The sequence below is a fragment of the Lepeophtheirus salmonis genome, chromosome 14 (assembly GCF_016086655.4).
Source record: "Lepeophtheirus salmonis chromosome 14, UVic_Lsal_1.4, whole genome shotgun sequence".
NCBI lineage: Eukaryota > Metazoa > Arthropoda > Copepoda > Siphonostomatoida > Caligidae > Lepeophtheirus > Lepeophtheirus salmonis.
This window is the reverse complement of record NC_052144.2, coordinates 35147217-35168398: the sequence shown is the minus strand read 5'-3', so window position 1 is coordinate 35168398 and position 21182 is coordinate 35147217. Positions and strand designations below refer to the sequence as shown.

The 21182-nt window shown below is 29.7% G+C and overlaps 2 protein-coding genes across 4 annotated transcripts; one reads left to right on the top strand and one right to left on the bottom strand.

The window, feature by feature from the left end:
• The first annotated feature begins 522 nt into the window (after positions 1-522).
• On the top strand, positions 523-19256 carry LOC121129001 (uncharacterized). 3 transcript variants are annotated; one of them, XM_040724635.2, is made up of 7 exons: positions 523-668; positions 3849-4071; positions 15498-15846; positions 16355-16472; positions 16539-16679; positions 18332-18678; positions 18742-19256. In XM_040724635.2, exons 4-7 carry the CDS (start codon positions 16370-16372, stop codon positions 19015-19017), a joined length of 867 nt encoding a protein of 288 aa, XP_040580569.1. In that variant the 5' UTR covers positions 523-668; positions 3849-4071; positions 15498-15846; positions 16355-16369; the 3' UTR covers positions 19018-19256. The 3 variants fall into 3 exon arrangements, with proteins under 3 accessions (XP_040580569.1, XP_040580571.1, XP_040580568.1); XM_040724637.2 differs by lacking the exon at positions 3849-4071; XM_040724634.2 differs by lacking the exons at positions 523-668; positions 3849-4071 and adding an exon at positions 11066-11634.
• Positions 2683-9827, bottom strand: Ric (Ras-related protein interacting with calmodulin). The gene is made up of 3 exons (XM_040724638.1): positions 9369-9827; positions 5261-5464; positions 2683-3673 (listed from the first exon to the last, which is right to left on the bottom strand). Exons 1-3 carry the CDS (start codon positions 9690-9692, stop codon positions 3581-3583), a joined length of 621 nt encoding a protein of 206 aa, XP_040580572.1. The 5' UTR covers positions 9693-9827; the 3' UTR covers positions 2683-3580.
• Positions 19257-21182: the final 1926 nt, after the last annotated feature.

The following is a 21182-nucleotide window of genomic DNA, read 5'->3' as shown; positions in this document are numbered from 1 at the left end:
AAAGTCGATAACCTCTTTAGGGGCACGGCCTGCACGGAGGGCGAAAATGTTTTCTACTCGACGGTTGTACTCGGAGGTCATTTTCAACGCATTGTAGACATAACTTAAACAAAATTGTCTGTTGAATCAGATAAACTGGTTTTTAAAGCTGTACAACTAAGTGTTCCCAAAAAAAAACGGTTTAAAAAAACTCTTAATTCTAAAACTGTACCCTTTATAAAGTAGGCGGTACTGTAAACCTCATAATTTATCTCCTATTAAATCCAAAGCAATGAAAATTGACGTAATGCAAATTCAACTAATACTTTTAAAGTCTGGAGAACCATGTAGCCCTATGTTAATTTTAAAACCAATTATTACTCGTTTGAAATTTGATATCATTTTATGCGTTGTTAACGGTCGTGTATTATGGCTCCTACCGGTCCGTTAAAACAATGAGGCAGTCTGATCTGGTTTGAAACGAGTTAAGAACATGTTGATATTGCATCTTGTGTACTTTCATCCAAATAAATATAAATTTATAGCTGCAGAAGCCTGCTCCTTCAAGCATACTATATATAGTAACTCAGGCGTTAACGGGTTTAATAAGTCTTAATATTATATTACATTAATTATCATTTGATTTTGTGAGGAATTTATCGATCATAATTGTTGGAATAAGTTTACAGGTAGGATTATACAATCACACGTCATTACTAATAATGTAATTTAAATAATTTTCTTATTTGAAAGATATGAACAAATCAAATTTTATCATATTGACGCATAGCCTTTAATTATGTGCCCTGCTCAAACTTAATTATTTGTCTGTTATCTATACGAAGTCTTAATATATACTATAATATGTATCACTAAATTGTGTTATAATATTATCGATCAAAATTGTTCGAATAGGTTTTATGTAGGATTAGACCATTTTTGGAATTCGCATTGTATATTTCAATCTATGTATGTAGAAATTGTTTGCATCATCAATCGAATGTAATTGATTATGCTTGATTAAAACTTGTGTAAAATAATATTTCCCGAGCACAGTTTGAATGAGAAATTTCCCATCCTCCACTTCATTTTTAATTGGTATATCATGGGATGAAGGTTACAGAATTTCCAAAGAATATTGTTTGCGACGAGGAGACTGTCATCGAATGGCTTTGGAATTGTGGTCTTTTGAGAAGAAATATGAGTTTGGTTCATTTATTATATATTTTAATCTATCAATTTCTTGTGATGGCTCTATTTTGTTACATGCTGATTCATTTGTTTAGGTTTTGTTTCTGTAGGATTTTTGTCAATCATATATTTTTTGCTAACTGTTTAATTTGTTAGTTATTAAATGTTTATATATTTATTAATATACTAAAATGTATTGAATTTATTTTAGGATTCTTCTTTTCTTTATTTATGTATGCCCTTCCACACAATGAGACCTTCCATCTACTTTTGTGACCCTTCGAAGCGTTAATTATCCAGATAACTTGAAAAAGTCAAGATCCTTCTCCTCTTCCTCATTCAATATATTCTTCGCTTCATTTCACGTCCCTACACTTGACGTACCACGTGATTTCCCTATTATTAAAAGGTTGCGATAGTTAAATATCAACTATGGCTCTGTCTCCAATTTTTTTAGATAGAAAGAGAAAGTATGACGTGCGGGCAATCTAGTACAAGCCTTTAAAAGTTGTCTTTTGACAAGTTTTACAAAATTCTCGAGTTTTTCAAAGCGTTAATGAAATAATTCTGAATAAAATATATAATACGTGTACGTCCTAGTTTTAGTATATTAAAATCCTTTTCAACTTATTAAATTAGCCTATATATTTTTCATTAAGTTGTTAAAATTGCAATTATTTATTTTAGAATCCATGGGTTGTGGCTATTTTCAAATGAGTTTTCATAAATTTATTCGATCATTTCTTTTAATATAATAATATTAGCGAAGATTAGGGAGAATGATATCGACGTTACTTTGTATTTCCACACTATACATACAATTTCGTAATTTAGGAAGATATAGTGCATCAGAAAAGTGAAGATGAAGATTCAAACAGTTCTTCAAATAACTGATTAGAAATGGATAGGACCATTTTAGAACCTATGATTGAGAGTGACAATGATAATTTAATTGATAACAATCTTTAATTAATTATCAATATAATTTTTCAATGTCAAAAATAAGTGTTGGATTGGTCTAAGAAGACTGCAGTCCTAAGACCGGTCTTTATGGAAACTACATCAGCTGAGACCCTGAAGTTTCATCATAGTTCATAAACTCTTTCAAAGAGGAAGAAGTGTATTTCTTTTTCTATGGAGAAAAAATAATTGAAGTTAAATGTAGGAAGTGTGTGAGTAGAAGTTAGAACGTATATTATTATACATTCTACTTATAATTCATTAATTTCTTATATCAATCAATCTAAGCTAGGAGTGTAGAAAATTAAACGATAGCTAAGACCCTGGGACTGCAAAAACGATGTATCGGTCTAAGAACCGATACATGGTAAGAAAGATCTGACTGATTAAAAAAAGAAGACTGATTAGGAAATCAGTTCTAGAACCGATCCAACACTATTAAAAATACAGCCTGTTGTTTATTCATACTGTCTTTCCTAAAAATCGTCCACTCTCCTATAGATGCGTAGATGAGAAACATATTTCTTTCCCTTAAAGAAAATAAGCATTACATAATGTGATTTTGTATATTCATCAACATAATTTTTATAAACAATAACAGATATTCATTTTATAATTATATATAAAATGAGCAAAAGAGGAAAAAACAAACATAACAAAATATAACGATAATGACCCAACGAAACATAATAAAATATTTTTATTTTAAATAAATATTTCTTTCTTTTTTGTTACAGCTTTACTTCACAGAAGCGACATAAAAAATAATTGAAGGAAAAATAATTTTAGAAATATATATTAAAAAATAGTGATAGAAATTATAGTCGTTTTCGAGGTGTAGTAGTAGTAGTAGTAGTAATTAATTAGTATACCCTGAGAGACAAAATTACATTTTATCATCAAAATGATTTGAAAAAAAAAAAAAAAAAAAAAAAAAAAAAAAAAAAAAATTCAAAAAATTTAGAATTTCCTTGTTTAGGAAAGCAAAGAAATCCTTAGAGTGGTATGAAGTTATTCGTTAGTGAGTATGATCTCTTCGGAAGAAACTTGATATCTAACATTTAAAAAAAAACCATGTTGACTAACTCCGTTAAGCAGCATACGACTAGTTTAAAGCTTCAAGAGCATAATTATAATACATCTTTCTGTTTTATGTATCAATCCATATGAAGTATATATATATATAAATAAATATATTTACATATTATATACATATATGTATATAATATATTAAAACCATTAAAAAAAAATAAAGAAATTAGAGGAGAGTATTGATTACATAATACATAATAAAAATGTCTATAATAGCTCATATTTATAACAAAATCCATATGTATACTATATACATAATATGTAGATATACGCGTGTCTTTAATATTTTATATGCATATACAAAATATCTCCTTTGTTATATATATCAATATATATCTTATCTAAACTATTATTATTCTCAGTCTTGATTTTTTTTTCTTTTGGTTTTTCGAGATATCGTTGCCCATAATTTTTTCCATCGGGATATTTCATTTGCTTTTGAGCGTTCTTCCTGAAAGTATATCATATATTAATATATGTATGTAAAACATGTAGTCCGGGATCTCAGAGAATCTTGTATTTAACTATTTCATGATAAAAGCTTCCTTTATGTAATTAATTCAAGAAGAAGCTGAATACAAATTGAAGTTTGACATGTTATCAAGTTTTTTTTTGTGTGATTTAAGCTACTGAAAAAACTATGTACATCGACAAAAAATGATATCCAAGCACGAAGCACCTATAAAAAATGAAGAATTAATTTTATCTTCAAATGTAAGGAGCATGGATTAATATAGGGATATTTCACAAATGTATGGAGCAAATTGACCCAGGGCAGTCGTGGAGGAGCAGCGGATCCAAGTTATCTTACTCCAATGAATATTTTCGGAGTTTAAAATTTTCAAGAAGGTAAGCCTTTAAGAAAAGTATTTTTTTAAATCCTTTAACGTAGGGGCAGTAAAATTTACAGATGACCTCCCTATCAAAGTTATGCCACTCTGTTACTGCTTCTCTCGAGTATGGTTTACGATTTTGACTAAACGTCTTAGTTTCGCTTTTTATCTCATTTTTTGAGGAGAGCGTTGAGTTTTAATAACGGAAAATTGAAATACAGTGTCTGTGATCTCTTGAATAATAAAGAAAGATTCGTGGTAAATACAAGAAAAATTCGTAAATAGTACAATATGAGTATAAGTTAATGATAAGTGATCCTCGTCTGGGGTCATCCCCAGTCCACGGATCGACTTAAAGTCCTTCTGATGCTACATAGGAGGCAAACTCACAGCCTTCTCAAGATGATAATTGATATTTTAGATATACAGTCCTATCAAGGAAGAATTATAAAATAAAAAAACTTCAAAAGAGTCGGTATCATACTCATACTCAAGACTTGATTCTTTTTTTTTAATCGGAAGCAACTTATGCTTTAATATCAACCCCTTTTCGTTTAATTATTCCTCATACAAGAGATTGCATTCATTGAATTACAATTTTCAATGCTATCCCCAAAAACAGAATGGAAAAGGGTAACTGTTATTATTGGCAAAATTATAAACCTTATCTATGGGTTCTCTATGCATGCAATTGTAATTCACGGAAACAACCTATATTTTGGATATACAAGTCATTGATTTATTGAAGACTTCACGTAGTTTTTTTAAATTGTAACTAATCAAATGCGAAATTTCGAAAACTATTATCAAAGAACGAATCTTCCATACATATTATTAAAGAGACAGTATTAATATTTTGGAACAATAAATGTTCATAATTAGAAGTTGCAATAGATAGGTAGAGAATATATGATAATTTTTAATTCCTTTTATAGAGTAAAGAAATCGAATATTTTACTTGAAACATAATAAGTTGCACCTCAATTAAGAAATTAATTATAATTGAATGTATGTTTACATAAACATCCACTTAATGGTAAAATTTCTTAATATTCAACATTCGATACGGATGAAAGCTTACAACTTATACATGAAATATGACAGACTTTTCCGCACAAGAAAGTATCTAATTATTTCATATTGTAAGAAATCATCAAAGAACATGATAATATAGTAAAGAATAAATAAATAGAGGATAAATTTACTTTATTTTTTCTGATTTCTCTGACTAGGGTATGAAAGACGTCGTCAATACGACGCCGCTGCGCAGCAGAAGTTTCTATAAAAGGGCATCCAAATTTATCGGCAAGAGCGTTTCCCTCCTCAGGGCTCACCTTGCGTTTACCGTAAACCTCCAAATCTACTTTATTGGCAACCAAGATCATGGGTACTGAGTCCTCGTCTCTTACCTATAATGAAAAAAGTATAAAAATAAGAAAAACAATATTCAACTTAAAATTAAAGTAGTTTCCCCTTTTCTTCCCCTCCGACAAAAATAATTAAAATTATCAAAAAACAATTTCATAATAGCAAATAATTTGAAACCAAGACGACAATGATAAAATCTCTTATTTGTTTATCTCTATATAGATCTATATAAAGAAGGATTTTTTTTACGTAGAAGAAATTAATTTAAATCGAAATAAAAAGAAACTTGAGAATCCATGGACCTAGAATAAACAAAATAGGCAAAGCTTAATTAAACCTCGGAAGGTATTTTTTTTTTCAAAAATAAAACTCTATGGATGGGATATTTAGACCAGTGTTTCTTGAAGTGGTTGCCGTGGTACACGGAGATGCCTCCTGATTGTCGCAGGGGTTACTTTATAAAATTATATATTCTGACATTTGACTATTCCTCATCTGACAAACTGAGTGGCTTCATATCTAAACTCAGACCACGGCGTTCCTTTGTGGAGCAGCCTAAAATGAGATTAAGTGTTTATGTGCAATGTGCACATAAACACTTGTAAGCCTGTCTTTATAAAGGAGCTATATGAATTAAGATATTATTATTATTTACAGTTATCCTTATGATTTGTTCATTACAAAACTGAGAAAACGCTCATCAGATAACAGGAAAGGTGTAGGTTGCTTAAGACAGCAGGATGGTTGCCATGGAAGTCGGAATCCGTTAAGGAGTGTGTAACGACTCACCTGCCGAAGCAGCTAGACTTAATAGTTCTTTTTTATTCTCGTTTTAACCCTATTTTACCCAAGGGCGTCTTCAATGTCTTTTATACATTTGAAAGGTGCCGGATGTAAAAACGTTTGAGAAAAAACTGATTGGTGTACTCGTATGACATACATTCAGAAAATGTAAGTTAAATTATAATATATTTACAGTAAGATGTCATGATACAGATCGAAAATTAGAACTAATGTAAATTAGGACAAATATAAGTCGTTGCAAAATAAGTTTACTAACATCAATGTTTCTCATGTTTATTGAATTGCACCTTCCTCAGATAGTATTGAACAACTTTACACTTTTTCTCATTATAAAGAAGCGTTTTTTCTACCTTTTTATCTTTTATTAAGATAATTAATTTCTTTAATAAAATAATCTTTTCAAATAATAGTAATTTTAAAAGAATAATACTCGTCTAAACTCCCCTCTAGTTGATTTACACTCTCTTAAGGGGCGTGGCCCACAGTTTCAAAATTACTCATTTATACAATCATGGAAACATTTAATATTCCAAGAAAACTATAATACAAAAATAAAATTATTGTATTTGACATTATGCAATAATTAAATACATAACAATTTCAAATAATATTACTGGATACTACACTAGGAAGTCATAAGAGTTAAGAAATACTTGGATTATGTCATCTCAAATAAACATTAAAACATATGAAATATTCCTTTTTGGTATATTTATGAACTTTTAAGAGGTATTTTTTAATCAAATAAATGATTGTATCTTAAAAATTAAATCCAGTTCGAAAAAAATTGATATATAGCAAGATTAACCATGTGATATAATAAAGTCATGTGTTAATTAAGGGGGGGAAAACAATGAGGAAGAAAATGCTATGTTTATTTAGACAGGACAGAAATAACACCAAATATTAGTAATTTGTACTTCCATCCTTATTTTCTACTTTTTCTTTTTTCTATAAAGATAGTCAATTTATTAACAAATTGAATCTTATAAATACTCGGTCAATCGCTCTCTTAAGGGGCGTGCCCAACAGTTTCAAAAGTACTAATTTATAAAATCATGGAAACATTTAATATTCCAAGCAATGCTTAAAATTAAATAAAATGATCTTCCCAATTGGAGTCATAACAGAAAGATTTATAACATTTGAAAAATCATTGAGACTTTTATTTGAATAAATTATTATATAAATAAAACTTTATTCTAAAATGGGTATTATGTTTCTTTAAATTCATAGTAAAATTAAAAAATATGTTTGTAATTCTATCAAATTTTAAAATCTTATTTGGAAAAAAGAGTTATACTTTAAAAAAAAAAAATTAAATGAATAATTTTACATAGTCAAACAGGTATCACGCTACTGTGACACGGCATAGTGGTTCAAAACAATAGACTAGAAATGTAATTAAAAATGAACTAAAGTTAATATTATAGAGGCATAATGGATCTAAAAATAACATCTAAGGACTACTCAAAGGAATTTATGAACAAAAAAGAAAGAGTGTACCTATGGAAGCAAATTAAGAAATTCATATTTTTAGGATACAATCACTATAAAAGTCAACTTTAATAGATTATTAAATGTTTAAATAACTCCAATTTTTAATAAAATAATTTAAAGGAATTTTCGTTTGAAATTATTATTCTCAGTAAATTTGAGAATACAATATATTTAAGTATATTGTGCATATATCTAGGCAAGTTGGCAGTATGGAAAACTTGACTTATGAGATTTTGCAGATGGTAAAATTTGCCTTAATTTATTTATTATAAATAATAAGGTGCTGGATAAGCACTATTTCGTAAGTAACACTGGGCAAATTATATTTAAATAAGGGATGAAGTAGAAGGTCAATGCATGATCATTTTTAATGGCTATAAAAGACACATTTCACAGATTTGTTTTCAAGGATTTTCTTTATACACACTATATAATCCTCTAAGATCAGTATCAACACATCAGGATATAGATAATTAGATCAAATTACAGCTAAATGGTATAGAAATGCTCAACAATTAGCTTTTATAAACTTATTGGTTCTATTAAATAAAAGAAGGGGAATTTACTGCACGTCAAACGCTGAATTTTTCTAACGGCATTGTACATATTCACTGATATTAAATCAGGGATGGCGTCAAGTACATTTAGATGTATTTAAGTCAAGTACAAGTACTTCATTGAAATTTTAATTTAATTATTAGGCTTTTTTCTTTAGGTATTCAAATAATTATTGCAATGTATTTAAGAATAAAGTATACATTTACTTATTGTTTTGTCTCAGACCCCTTTTATGAGGTAGTTTACTTTTATAGGAAGTGATTGGAACTTAGCTTATAAATATCTTGCAAGAAAGACAATTTATCGTCTGAAATAGCGAGGACATATCTAATTATATTAGCTGTGCATTCCATTTTGTCTTATTGTTAGATTGAATCGCTTTTCATTTTCAAAATATCAGTAGCAATTCTCGTTTTTCTAAACGGCACGACTAGAAACTACGTTCAGAGTCATTAACATTTATTACTTACATGTACATATAACAAATAAAGAAAATATGCATTGTTTTTAAGCCTAATTAAACACGGAATAGGTGAGATATTTTCTGTCGAATGTACTTAAGGGTTTCATAAGTAATACTTTATAAACTAATATTTGAAGTCCGTACTTATATGACTCCAGTACCAAAGTACTTGCCCCCATCTCTATATACAATGTTGTAATATGTACACATATTGATTTTATGACTGTAGAGTAACGGCAGTTTAGGGGACAAGAGAATGAAATGAGAGCCTTCTTATTATGCATAAGATAAACAGTGGTATTTGAATTAATTTAATGTAATATGTACTTCAAATTCCTATGAAATGTCTTTTTTATGGATTTGGGACGAGAAAAGTAGGCTAATTAGAGAAGAGTATCTTATTCTTTGCATTGTATTAGTTATTTTTTATCTAGAATATGGAAAAAATAGATTGTCTAAGGATGTAAAAACCTATTTTGACAACATTTGAGGATGAGATACCTACTACGACTAGGCATTAGAGGAGAGGTGTTGGATGTGACTGAGGGATAGGATGGAAAGATATTCTTGAGATGAAGGATGCAATGTTTGGGTGGTTGGGAGATGTAATTCTTTCTTACCCTAAGAATGAGTTTGCGATACTCTTGTGCCTCAAGATAGGAGTGTCGATCCGAGATGGAGTAGCAGAGGACGAATCCTTCTCCTCCTCTCATGTATTGTTCCCGCATGGTCGTGAATTCTTCTTGTCCCGCAGTGTCCAGGATATCCAGAACACAGGGCTCATTGTCAATCACTGTTCTCTGTTGATAAGCGTCTTCGATGGTGGGATCGTGATAGTCGATGAAGTTGTGTTGCACGTACTGGAGCGTGAGTGCGGACTTGCCCACCCCTCCGTCGCCTAGCACCACGATCCGGTAACACCGTACTCCGCCTTGACCCGCCATCTCTCAAGGGAGTACTTCCATCTCCAAAACAACTAATCAAGCCATCCTCGAGCAGATGCAATGCTGTGCCAGTCCCAGTCCTCAGTAGTTGATGATTCTTTGACCCCCTTCAACTTCTCTCTCTCTCTCTCTCTCTCTCCCTCTCTCTTCTCCATGCGCAAATGCGCTCAATTCTTCTTATTATTTCTCTAGAACTCTAGCTAGTAGCTCTGCGATTCACCATCTAGCTAGCTAGCTGTATTTCTCTCTTTCCCTCCCTCCCCCCCTCCACAGCTCGGTCTTCTCTTGAACTAATTTCATTCAATAGACTTAAAATAATTTATGTCAAGCTGTGTGTGTGATGTAATTCCCGCTTAGAAAAACAATGATAATAACGCATATATTTCAAAAACGGAGACAGATACAGACTTTAGACATAAAATAAAAGTTGTTTAGAATTTTGAGTTATATAAGCTACGCTAATTCGGATCAGACCAGATTCCTGGAATCTGGAGAGCAAGTTTGATTTTTCCCAAATAAGTTGATTTTCTTCATAAAACAAGATCGATACCCCGTGTCTCGAAGTTTTTTTCAAGTATGGGTTGGCTATTCGAAAATGCACAAACAAAATTAAAAAGCCAAAAACGAATTATTCTAGTAATAGAAAAAGGAAGAACGTATATTAAATACGAATTAAAAAAGGAAAATATGAATAGGATGAGCGAGTTAGTCTTTGTATGCATCTTCAATGTTCATTATGGTTGAAGCAAGATACTTTGAGACAATATCTTGAGTTGAAGAAGAAACATGGCAAGTTGGCAATGGCAATGACAATAAATAGATCACAGGATCAAACATTAGAAAAAATTACTTATATTTATCAAAATCAATATTTTCATATGTTAAATTTTCAAGAATGTCAAAAGGTTGTGCAAGTTTGATCTTATTTACATCAAATGGACAGAAAAAAAAAAGTTGTATTCAATGAGGTTTTATAATGGAAATTTGTCTATTATATAATTATAGTTTATATTAAATCGTTTTAGTTTAGAATTTTAACATAAATTAGCTAAATATAAATAAAATCTTGTTAATTTTTCATTGGCTATCTTTAAAATAGCGTGTTCGTGCTAGTATGCTATTTTATTATTATTTCTATATTTATGTACGTATAAGTATTAACGATTGAATATGTTGTTCATTCTCTCCTTCGCTCATTGAATAAACTTATTATCAATGACAATAAGTTGCTAGTAGTAAAACTGATCCTCCTAGTTGAAATGTACAAAGATTAAGATATATAATTACTAAAATAGAAGAAATTAAATTAGAATAACGTCGTTTTATTTCATTACAACTGCAACGTCATTAAACTGACTAAAACTAACTACTATTAACAAGAATTTCTAACATTATATATATTATGTAAAAAAGGCATAGGTCATTAATGTACTCCGAAAATTGGCATCCATGGGCTCATTATTTCTTAATTATAGCTAGGATTATTATATTATTGTATTTATTACAGAATAATTGAGGAAATAAAAATGAATACATATTCAGTTGTTTGAATAACGTGAAGCTATACCGTGTTTTATTATCTATGTAGGTCAACGGTTCTCGAACTTTGGCGCACGTGGCACTAGTAGTAGTACGCGTAAGCTCGTTCTAGGGTACAGCTAGAAGGAATGAGATTATAGTTTAAGCCTCCGCTCGTATCGTAAAGTATTCAGTTTGGTTATCATGGAGATTTTTTAGATAATATTTTCTTATGTGGAACACAATGTAAAAGTTTGAGAACCACTGATATAAGCATATGTATTGAGTTCCTGGTAGTAATACCATGCTCCATGTGGGTGCGGTTGAGGAGGAGGGATAAAATGGACATGCTCCCCTCCAGATTTATCGTAATCTAATTTTATCTGTGCCTCTTCAAGGGAGAAATGCGATTCCTAATTTTTATGTAGGCTGTCGATATATTATTATGCTGTTTACAAGTTGCTAATTCTATAAACAAAATGTACAAGTTACAATTTCATTATGTTTTATGTAATTACAACATCATTTATTTAATTACAAATGATTAACGGATACTATAATTTAATCTTGATCAATTAAAATTACACAAGTCCTGACACATAATACTTAACAATCAATATTCTTATTAAAAAACTCCTAAATTGTATCATTAATATATCCATGAAATATTTTCCGTTTGCACTATTCTCATCAAAACTTCTCTAAATTATTTATTCATACTTATTCATCTTTTTTTTTTTAGTTGCAACTTGTACAATTTCTTATAAAAGATAAAACTTGTTACAGGAAATTGTACAATTTGTAACTAAAAATGATATGAATAAATCCTTTAAATTAAGGATTTAAAGTACAATAATGAGCATAATGCAGTAATTGAATATCCCACGTGTAGTCTATATACATATATTAATGAAGTAATTTTTGACTATTTCGATGAAAATTACCAGGCTTGGGAGGGATCAGGGAAAAAATTGCGATCCGATCACGAATTCACTGCGATATAGCGATAAAACGATTAGGGTCATTTGCAATCAGTGATTCAATCAATTTAATTGTGATTATATTCAAATATAAAATTTCTTTAAACCTAAAATGCATTTATGTACCTTTTATGAGGGCCGTTCATTTCTTTACTCGTACTTGAACTTGACAACTCTGTATGTAGGTATGTTACACAAAATTTCAAATTCCATTTTTTCCTTATAAACCTGTTTTATATAATAGATAATGGTGAAAAAGACATTTTGATACCAAAGTCGTATCTCTAGCTTGAATATTCATCCTTGGAATTTTACGCCTTTTTTCGTAGTGTTAAATCTGTTACTGTTATAACCTACACCAAAATCTGTGATCTAATAAAATATGATACTTCAATCAAACAACACAACTTTCTTACATATCAAGAGAATTGAATGAAGTTTTTATGAATTGCAGAATTCAGTATTGTGCACAAGAGGATATTTTTAAATACCAGTAATTGAATTCCATAAAATTAAATTCAAGTATGTATATGAATATCTTCTCACGCTCTCCAGACAATTAATTATCATTATTGAAAAAAAAAGGAGAGGTTCAAAATTAAGACAAAGTACTTTCATATTGTGCAGTAATAAAGATTGAAGATGCTAATGTCGGGTTAAAATTCATGTACGTCGCATCAACAATTTTTTTGAAAACTGTATAAGACACTAGAAAAATACATGTTCTAACGTCCATTACACCTTACCAATTTAATAGTTATTCCTCCCTTTTTATAAAGTACTTCATTGGTACAATAGAACAGTGTAGATAATTTTGTTGGCGCCCTTATGAAGGGGTACTTTTGGATTTGTTTCTTCTGATTAACTGGTGTACAGACATTTTAATTATTTCTCTCCTTTATTCACAAATTTATATAACCATATAATATGTATATAATTTTGTAAAAAGTGATGGAGAATGCATGAAGCACATATGCATCTTAATGTATAAGTTGTGTAGTTGCTTTTCGTTTCTTCCCAATAGCCTAGGATGCTATTAAAAAATACATCTAAAAACCATCAGGGAAAACTTGAGCGGCGAATTGGCCAAAAACATTTTTGCCGAACAGACATTTCGCCGAAGTATTATTTGGGACATTTTTCAGAAACATAATATTTCATAAATACTATGTGGATATCAAAAGAGTGCTTTGCTGATATGCAAGGTTGTGCCCTTATCGGTCTAGTGATTCAAACGGTTCTGGTTTTTGAACTGCTAGAACTGAAACCGACAAAGTCGAACTGAGACCGTAATATATTGCTTATCGGTTTCAATTATTGTGATTATTTTCGTTTGTTGCATCTTTTGGTATATTTATTACCTTTTGATATTCCATCTTCATAATTTTATGCAAATGAAGCACGTCGTTACTTTTATTGTATCACAAAAATTTTCCTAAAAAAATAAACAGAAAAATCCAGGTCCGCTGGTAAGATTTTGGAGCCCTATAATATGATAAATATAATTTTTCTTAAGCCAAGGTTTCTCATACTTTACTATGCCAAGGACCACTATACTAATACATTTTTAGCTGAGGTGCCCTTTATATGAAACATTTGTACTATGTATGTGTAGACTGAAAGTAATCTTCACTTCTTCATCTTCCTGCGCCCCCTCCTAGCGTCCCCTCACGACCCCCACTTTGAAGACCATTGTCTCAAGTATAAGGTAGCTGCGGTTCTGTTTGTATCCAGTATCACTTCCTTATACCGAATTTTTTTTGTTTCAAGTGCCTTTTACCAAACTGAGTATATATAAAAAAGAACCGAGACAGAAGACAGGAACCGAAACCAGGACTGATAGAACCACTGAACCTATACCGGGCACAACCTTGCTAATATGTACTCTATGGTACATTATATAGTTAAAATGCCGACTTTTAGAAATACATAATAACCATGTTATTTTAATAGATCAAAATTATATTATAGTTTCAGTTAACAGTTTTAAATATAATAAATAATCTTGTAATTAAGTAATGCATTTAAGAAGAAGAAATTGCAACTTGTACAATTTGCTTATGTAAGTTCAAAGTTGGGTAAGCAAATTATACAAGTTGTAACCCAAAATTGGCTAATTTAAAATGAATAATTTAGAGTACTTCTAATAAGGATAATGCTATAATTAAATATTCCATGGATGTTTGATATGTTGATAATATACTTTTTGACTACTGAGATGAAATTTTTATTGGATAGGTATCCTGGGCACATTATAAAATTCAAATGCACACATTTATATTTTTGTAATTACATATTAACTATTTAGTTTTATTTCTTAAATCAAAATTAAATGTTGCCATCAATGTATAGTTGGTAATTCAAATGACTGATGTTGTAATTAAATAAAATGTAATGAGACATAGAAATTGTCACTTGAAAAATCTATTTATATAAGTTACAACATGTGAGGAAATTGTACAGAACATATCAATTAAAAGAAGCAAGTTTTTTTTAAGGATTTAATTTTTTTAAATCATTAAAAAAACACCACATTCCTTGTCAAATACAAAAAAGATCTATAACCCTTTGTAACATTTACTACATGCTAAAAACCCAGTACCTATATATTTTGCAAAAATTCGAGTATAATATTTAGTATATACGAGTATATTCAGAAATTTTCTCTACCTGGACACACATTTTTATCTTTAGTATTTAAGTGGAATCGAATACATCTCTAGAAACTTATTGTATATGTTTATGATACATTACAAATTAACATATAAAAATGTGAATGAAATTGAAAAGGGACATGTTTCATTTTTTTTAGGTCAAAATATTCACCTTTATGAGTAAAAACTCATTTTCTTAGCTTATATAATACAATACAAAAATAAATAAATAAATAAAACAATTATCTATAAAATGGGTTGAAAATTGATCAATATCTTCAAAAGCATGCAAAATACAGCGATTTAAAAATAGGGTAGGTAGCGTTGAGGAAGAAACTTTAGAAGTCTCTAAATCCTGAACCGGAGGACACAAAAGGCTGAAATTTTGGATTTTTTAACTAATATTAAAATATGTGCCAAACTTGAAATAAAATCAAAGATGCTGCTGCTATTAAGTGATTGATTTTGCTTGGAATAATCCATTATTTGTTGGCAATCAGATATTTTCCCCTCGAGCATAAAACTGAGTTTGAAATAATAATATGCTGTATTTAGCCTTGTTCTTTTGAAATAAAAAACAGCTGGAGGAGGAGGAGGAGAAAGTACATAACCATAGATGGCATAATAATCTAAGAGCTTTCTTTTTCTTTCAGCATAATGTAATACGAGAGAAGTAGTCATTGTGTTGAATGAAAGCTTTATCTGAGAATGTGAAACAACCAGGCTATTAGAAGTTGGATACAATCTGAAAAAATAATATGATTATAATAACTAATAAACTTATTTGAACACAGTATTCGTAATTCATCAAACCCGATCTGTTTATTATGAAATGCACAATGAAAAAGTGTTGCTGGTGTTTCTCGCTTCGAACAGGCAGTGCCCTTATCGCAACAATTGGAATACTTTTTACGGTCACAGCACTAGTTCCCCACTGTTTACTTATTGATAATCACGACTATTATATCAAGGAATATGTGAAAAAACAAAGAGCGGAAGGGCGTAAGTTAAGATATACATATGTATTAGGGGCTCTCTTCAGGGATTTCTATGGATTTTACGCGTACAAGAAATTTCAAAGAAAAAAAAATATCCAACATGCAATTATGTATACACTTTTTTAATATAATTCATTCAATGAAAAGTTCAATATGACATATTGAAGATTGCCTCGATATAAAGTTTTTAAAAATGTATGCTACAATGCAAATGAGGTGCATTAACCCAAAATTATACTTAAGTAACAAATGAATATTAATTATGACTGCATTTTCTAGCGTAGGAAACATGGATAATAAATTTTGAAGCTTTCACAAAAGTAAGGATAATACCAGTTTAAATTTTAGTACTATTAAAATAAATAAATAAATCACAGAAATTTCACAGTCTTATTTATGATTTCATTCCATAATTTACTTGGATCTCGTTGAAGGACAATTTGACGGGAAATGAGAAACCCTAATATGTATTTATATTATTTAATTTGTATCTAAACAATACTTTCTTATAGTTCGAGAAATCTCTGATGAGGACATACCCAAAATTGAATTTTTTTAGTAAAATCACCTGGAGCCTCGTCATAGCATATGATGCCATGTATATATTTTTTTCCTTACTTCTATTAATTGGTAAGCCTTTCTAAATTAATAAAACGCAACAAAATTTATTTAATTATGTTGAACTAATATCCACAGGTGTTGCATCGTCTACTCGACTCCTCATGATTCCATGGATGTTCATGGCTATGTCGACTATTTTATGCAATATTATTTTCGTACTCTCAGTTATGTTTGCCCTAGGAAACTTTGGATCCATTGTCACATTTGTTTTTACTTGTGAGAAAATACATTTTAGAATAACAAAATATACCCAATTTATGCCTCTGAAATTAGAAAACTAATAATATTTCTTTTTTGCATCTATGGGTAGATAATAAGCATATTAAAATATTAATTATGTCACTTTAAAGCAGATTTGAGGCCATATTAAACTGTACCGTTGATTGGATTATATATTTTTTACTCCTACAACCCATTTTATGCTGCATATTTATGAAAAAAAATTAGGGTTGTCTAAATTTGATGTACTTTTAGAAATATTTTGCCATTTTTTCTTTTATAAATTATTTTGTGTTTAAGTTACCATATTTCAATGCAAAAATAAGTGTTATATTAGGTTAAGTAAAAATTTCTGACCGTTTTTCGCTAGATGTCTTTAGTGAGCTATATGTCACAATTAATACGTTGCATCAAAAAAAGCTAAAATATTTAGCGTACATTTAAAAAAAAAGTTCATTTATAGTTGTGTGTTTAGTGAGGCTAGTTGTGTGTTACAACGTTCCAAAATGGAAGTAAAAAAAAGATAAAATTCAATACATTCTTCTGTATTACAACAACCAAGGTGAAAAGGCTGAGCAGACGGACAAAAAAAATTGTACTGTTTATGAACCCAATAGAGTATCGAATGAAAAAGGAAAAGTTGGTGGTTCCAACAATTCTTTTCTGTAGTGTGGACATCGAAGATGTCGATAAAATAATATAAATCGTCGAGTTAGATCGGCATGACAGTACTTATTCCATTGCTCAGGAACTAAAGATTAGCCAGAAAACCGTTTGGAACCATCTAAATCGGGTGATCCTTACAATGTTAATTATATTTTCAAAATAAAGCAAAAAAAATACTCAGAACTTTTAACTTCACCTATTATTGTATACACTTGAAATTTATGTGTATTCATTTGATTTATAAAACAACAAATAATCCAGTTTGAATTGAAGCTTCTACTCAATTTTGAATTTAATTAATAGGTCAACCAATAAAGGATATACAAATTGCTCTAAATCAGGTATCATAAATATAGTATTTGCTTTGTCCAATATATTTTTTAAATATATAATTACTCAAAGAACGAGATAGTTTGAAAATTGAAATTGTTATAGAATGTGAAGCCTATACCATTGGGTTCTAGGAGACATCGGGATTTTTTTTAAAGCTATCGTACTAAATAAAAAATCGTCCTTACCAAAAAATTGAAAATGTCATAATTTTCGAAAAAAAAAACGAATATTCATTGAAATGTAGTTTCTTCCCAAAAATTTTAACTCTAAAATCTTTAAAAAAAGTTTTTGTCTGTTCTAAAAAAAGCTATGTATCAAATTTGGCATTTATTAGAAAAACATTTTACAAAATTTGTCAAAAAAGTCCAACAAAGAATGATGATGTCACCATCATATCATTCCCCCCCCCCTTGCAAATACATTCTTTCGCCGGTGACCAATATATATTTGACCAAAAAAATATTTTTTTTTAATGTTAAGACTCCAAAACTTGTCCAAAATCCATCAAATTCAGATCAACTTCGGGAAACTTATTTTTCACCAATATGCAGCAGAAAGGAGTGGTGTAAAAATATAATCTCAAAAATGGAACCGTATATTTAATATTTAGAATTTGATATTCACGTCTGTTACAACTATTTATTCCATAGCTCCATTTTTTGCTTTTGTTATTTACATTTGGTTTGCAATATTTTCAACTTATCGGGAACTTGGTTCAAGTTCAACAACGGAAATAAACACAAAAGAAGAAACTCGTGGATTAGTTAGCGATATCGAAGTGGGCGTCATAAATCCAAGGACTATCATTGAATCATCTCCATCGATCACAGTGATAACCAATCATGGCCAATCACAAGAATCAAGAGTAATTGCATTAAGTGGATCCAGACACTCAGTTGTAAGTTCTTCTACAGCCTCTTTAAAGAGTGACACAGGTATCTTAAGAGGTAGCAATATCCAAAGAGCAATTTTAGGTACTCCTCCACCTCCTTATGAAGTGAGTTGACAACCCCTTGTAATATCTTGTATACAAATCTTATAAATATAATATCTCTTTCAGATTGTTGCCCTTACCAAGTGCAAAGTCGAAATGGATGAAGAGTATAACAAGGACGAGTCGAAGGATACTTTAAGTGTAAGCAAGAGTTCTTGCTGTAAATTGACACCAATGTCCTCGATCTCATCCTCCTCGTCCGAAAAGGCTAGCCCTCAAGAGTCTATCGAAGATGTTATTTCAGCGGAAATAAATTCGTCTATTAAACAGTCCGATGAATCTTCTGAATCTTATCCATCAAGTCCCAAAGAACTATCTGATAAAGAAGAGAAGTTATTATAATTTTCAATATGGTTTTATTATTGTCTCCACTCTCCATGTTACAACATTCCATTCAAGATTTATTTTGTTTATTCTTTCACGTTCTCATTATTTGGTTAAACAATAGATTTTCGTAAATAATCATGAGATATAATAATTATTAATCTATTGAATTTTTGTTTATAATATATTATTTAGTTATTAAGTATTATTCAAACTACATTATATAGAAATCTAAAAATAAATATTTTTTTATGTTATTGGTTTCTGTGTCTAAGATTATTTTCATTTATGAATGTACCTCAATTTATACTACTCTAGTATTTTTATTTAGCCAGATTATTAAATCACTTAAATATTCAGCAGAAATGAGTACCATTTTATGGTTTTTGTTCATTTTTTGATCACGTTATCATTTTTTGTACAAATTTAGTTGGCTACGTAAATACTAATGTGTCGAGGTTATCATGAATTACTTTATAATTAACTACACAGCCTCAATGAATCACCCCTATTTAATTGAATTGACAAGGTTAATTCTACGGAGAGAATTTTATTTTTGCATATTTCGCAAGAAAAAATGATACATTCACATTATTTGTGTTTCTTCAAATGGGACATACGCGATGAAAAAGTATTTCGTAGCCAAAAAAAAAGATGCAATGAATTCAATAAATTTTCAAGTAAAGTGTTTTTTTTCGTTGATTTAAAATAATAATGTCCCATTTTAATTTTTCAAAATTGTTCAGGAGAGACAAAATAAATGTTTTGCTCTCTAAAATATATGTTATAAGTAATAGCTAAATATAAAACTTGTCAGTCATGACATAATTATATTGATGAATACCAAAATAATAAAAATTATTTTACATACTGTTCGAGGAACGCTTTGATAACTCATTTTATTTTAAATTTGACCAGATAGGTCAAATTTATCTAAAACTGTAATAAAATATTTCAGTTTTATATAAAAATAACCTATTTGCCGAATCCCCCTCTCTGTTATTTAAGGATTTGTTGTAGCTTTATAAATTAAACTTGGAATAACATTAGAAATATACAGCTTTACATTTTCAATATGGAAACTCCTCCAGAGGTTTATGTTCTGGTGTATGTTTGGTCTAACTTGGTTCTATTTTTCAGCATGGAATCCATTCCATTCCATGTCCACAATATATTATTTCATATTTACCATGTATTTCCCAACTCTGAGATCCTGATATATACTGAGTAGGATACCTTGAGCCGATAACTATTTTACTTATAAACAACTCTAGACTAAATATCGATTCATAAACTTTTCAAATAATTTATTAGTGCCCTCAGTATCCTTATTAGTTAGACATCTGAATTTGATTTCACTGCCAAAGTAATATTTACCAATATATAAGCATGATATGATTTATATAGCTCCTTCAAAACAAACTCTGAAATCCCAATAGTATTAAAATATATCAACTAAAAGCTTCTCAATTGTAGCAATAATAAGAAATTGAACCAAAGGACAACCTTTTTCACAGCTTTCATTCAATATTATTGGTTTGTTCTACAGTCTATACTCTATCTATAGAAATTGTTCACCTTGAAATTAAAATCTTAACAGTTCCAAAAATCTGCCGATGATAAAATTAACAAAATACTTTACAGAAATGTACTTCTAAAATTGCAGTAAATTTGACTCTTTCTGGAACAGAAAAATTGCAGTAAATTTGACTCTTTCTGGAACAGAGTAACTAGCAGCTTGAATATTTCACAAAGCAAGATATGTATTTATTTGCTTTAAAAAAAAAAAACCTTTTTGTACCATTCCAATGTTTCCAGCATTTTCCCTTGATTTTGGATCTTTTTCTCATTCTCTTAAGGTCAAAAACTTATCTAGGAAAAGGGAAATGGTCCAATTATTTGATTTTCTATTATATTTTGGAATTTACAACAAGATATTTGGGTAACATTTGGGCTAATCCCACTCTTGTATGGACAAAAACTTCTGAGAACGAATCAATTGTAAATATTATTCGAAAAAAATGAAATATTTTTTTCCAGAAATTAATTTCTGTGTTAGAAGAACAAGATCTATATTAGCCACAATGTTTTAACAAAGTACGATGTATAGATTACACGTCCCATCAATGACGGTAGATGAAGTTATCTTCTAGAAAAGCTTCTGATTTTTATATTACGCTCGG

Bases quoted from the DNA above. Each gene is read 5' to 3' on its own strand.
- LOC121129001 (XM_040724637.2), top strand. From the start codon at position 16,370: ATGAGGACATACCCAAAATTGAATTTTTTTAGTAAAATCACCTGGAGC. The intron at 16,473-16,538 runs GTAAGCCTTTCT...TAATATCCACAG, and splicing joins TTCCTTACTTCTATTAATTG to GTGTTGCATCGTCTACTCGA. The intron at 18,679-18,741 runs GTGAGTTGACAA...TATCTCTTTCAG, and splicing joins CTCCTCCACCTCCTTATGAA to ATTGTTGCCCTTACCAAGTG.
- Ric (XM_040724638.1), bottom strand. From the start codon at position 9,692: ATGGCGGGTCAAGGCGGAGTACGGTGTTACCGGATCGTGGTGCTAGGC. The intron at 5,465-9,368 runs GTAAGAAAGAAT...TTTTCATTATAG, and splicing joins ATCGCAAACTCATTCTTAGG to GTAAGAGACGAGGACTCAGT. The intron at 3,674-5,260 runs GTAAATTTATCC...ATATACTTTCAG, and splicing joins GAGAAATCAGAAAAAATAAA to GAAGAACGCTCAAAAGCAAA.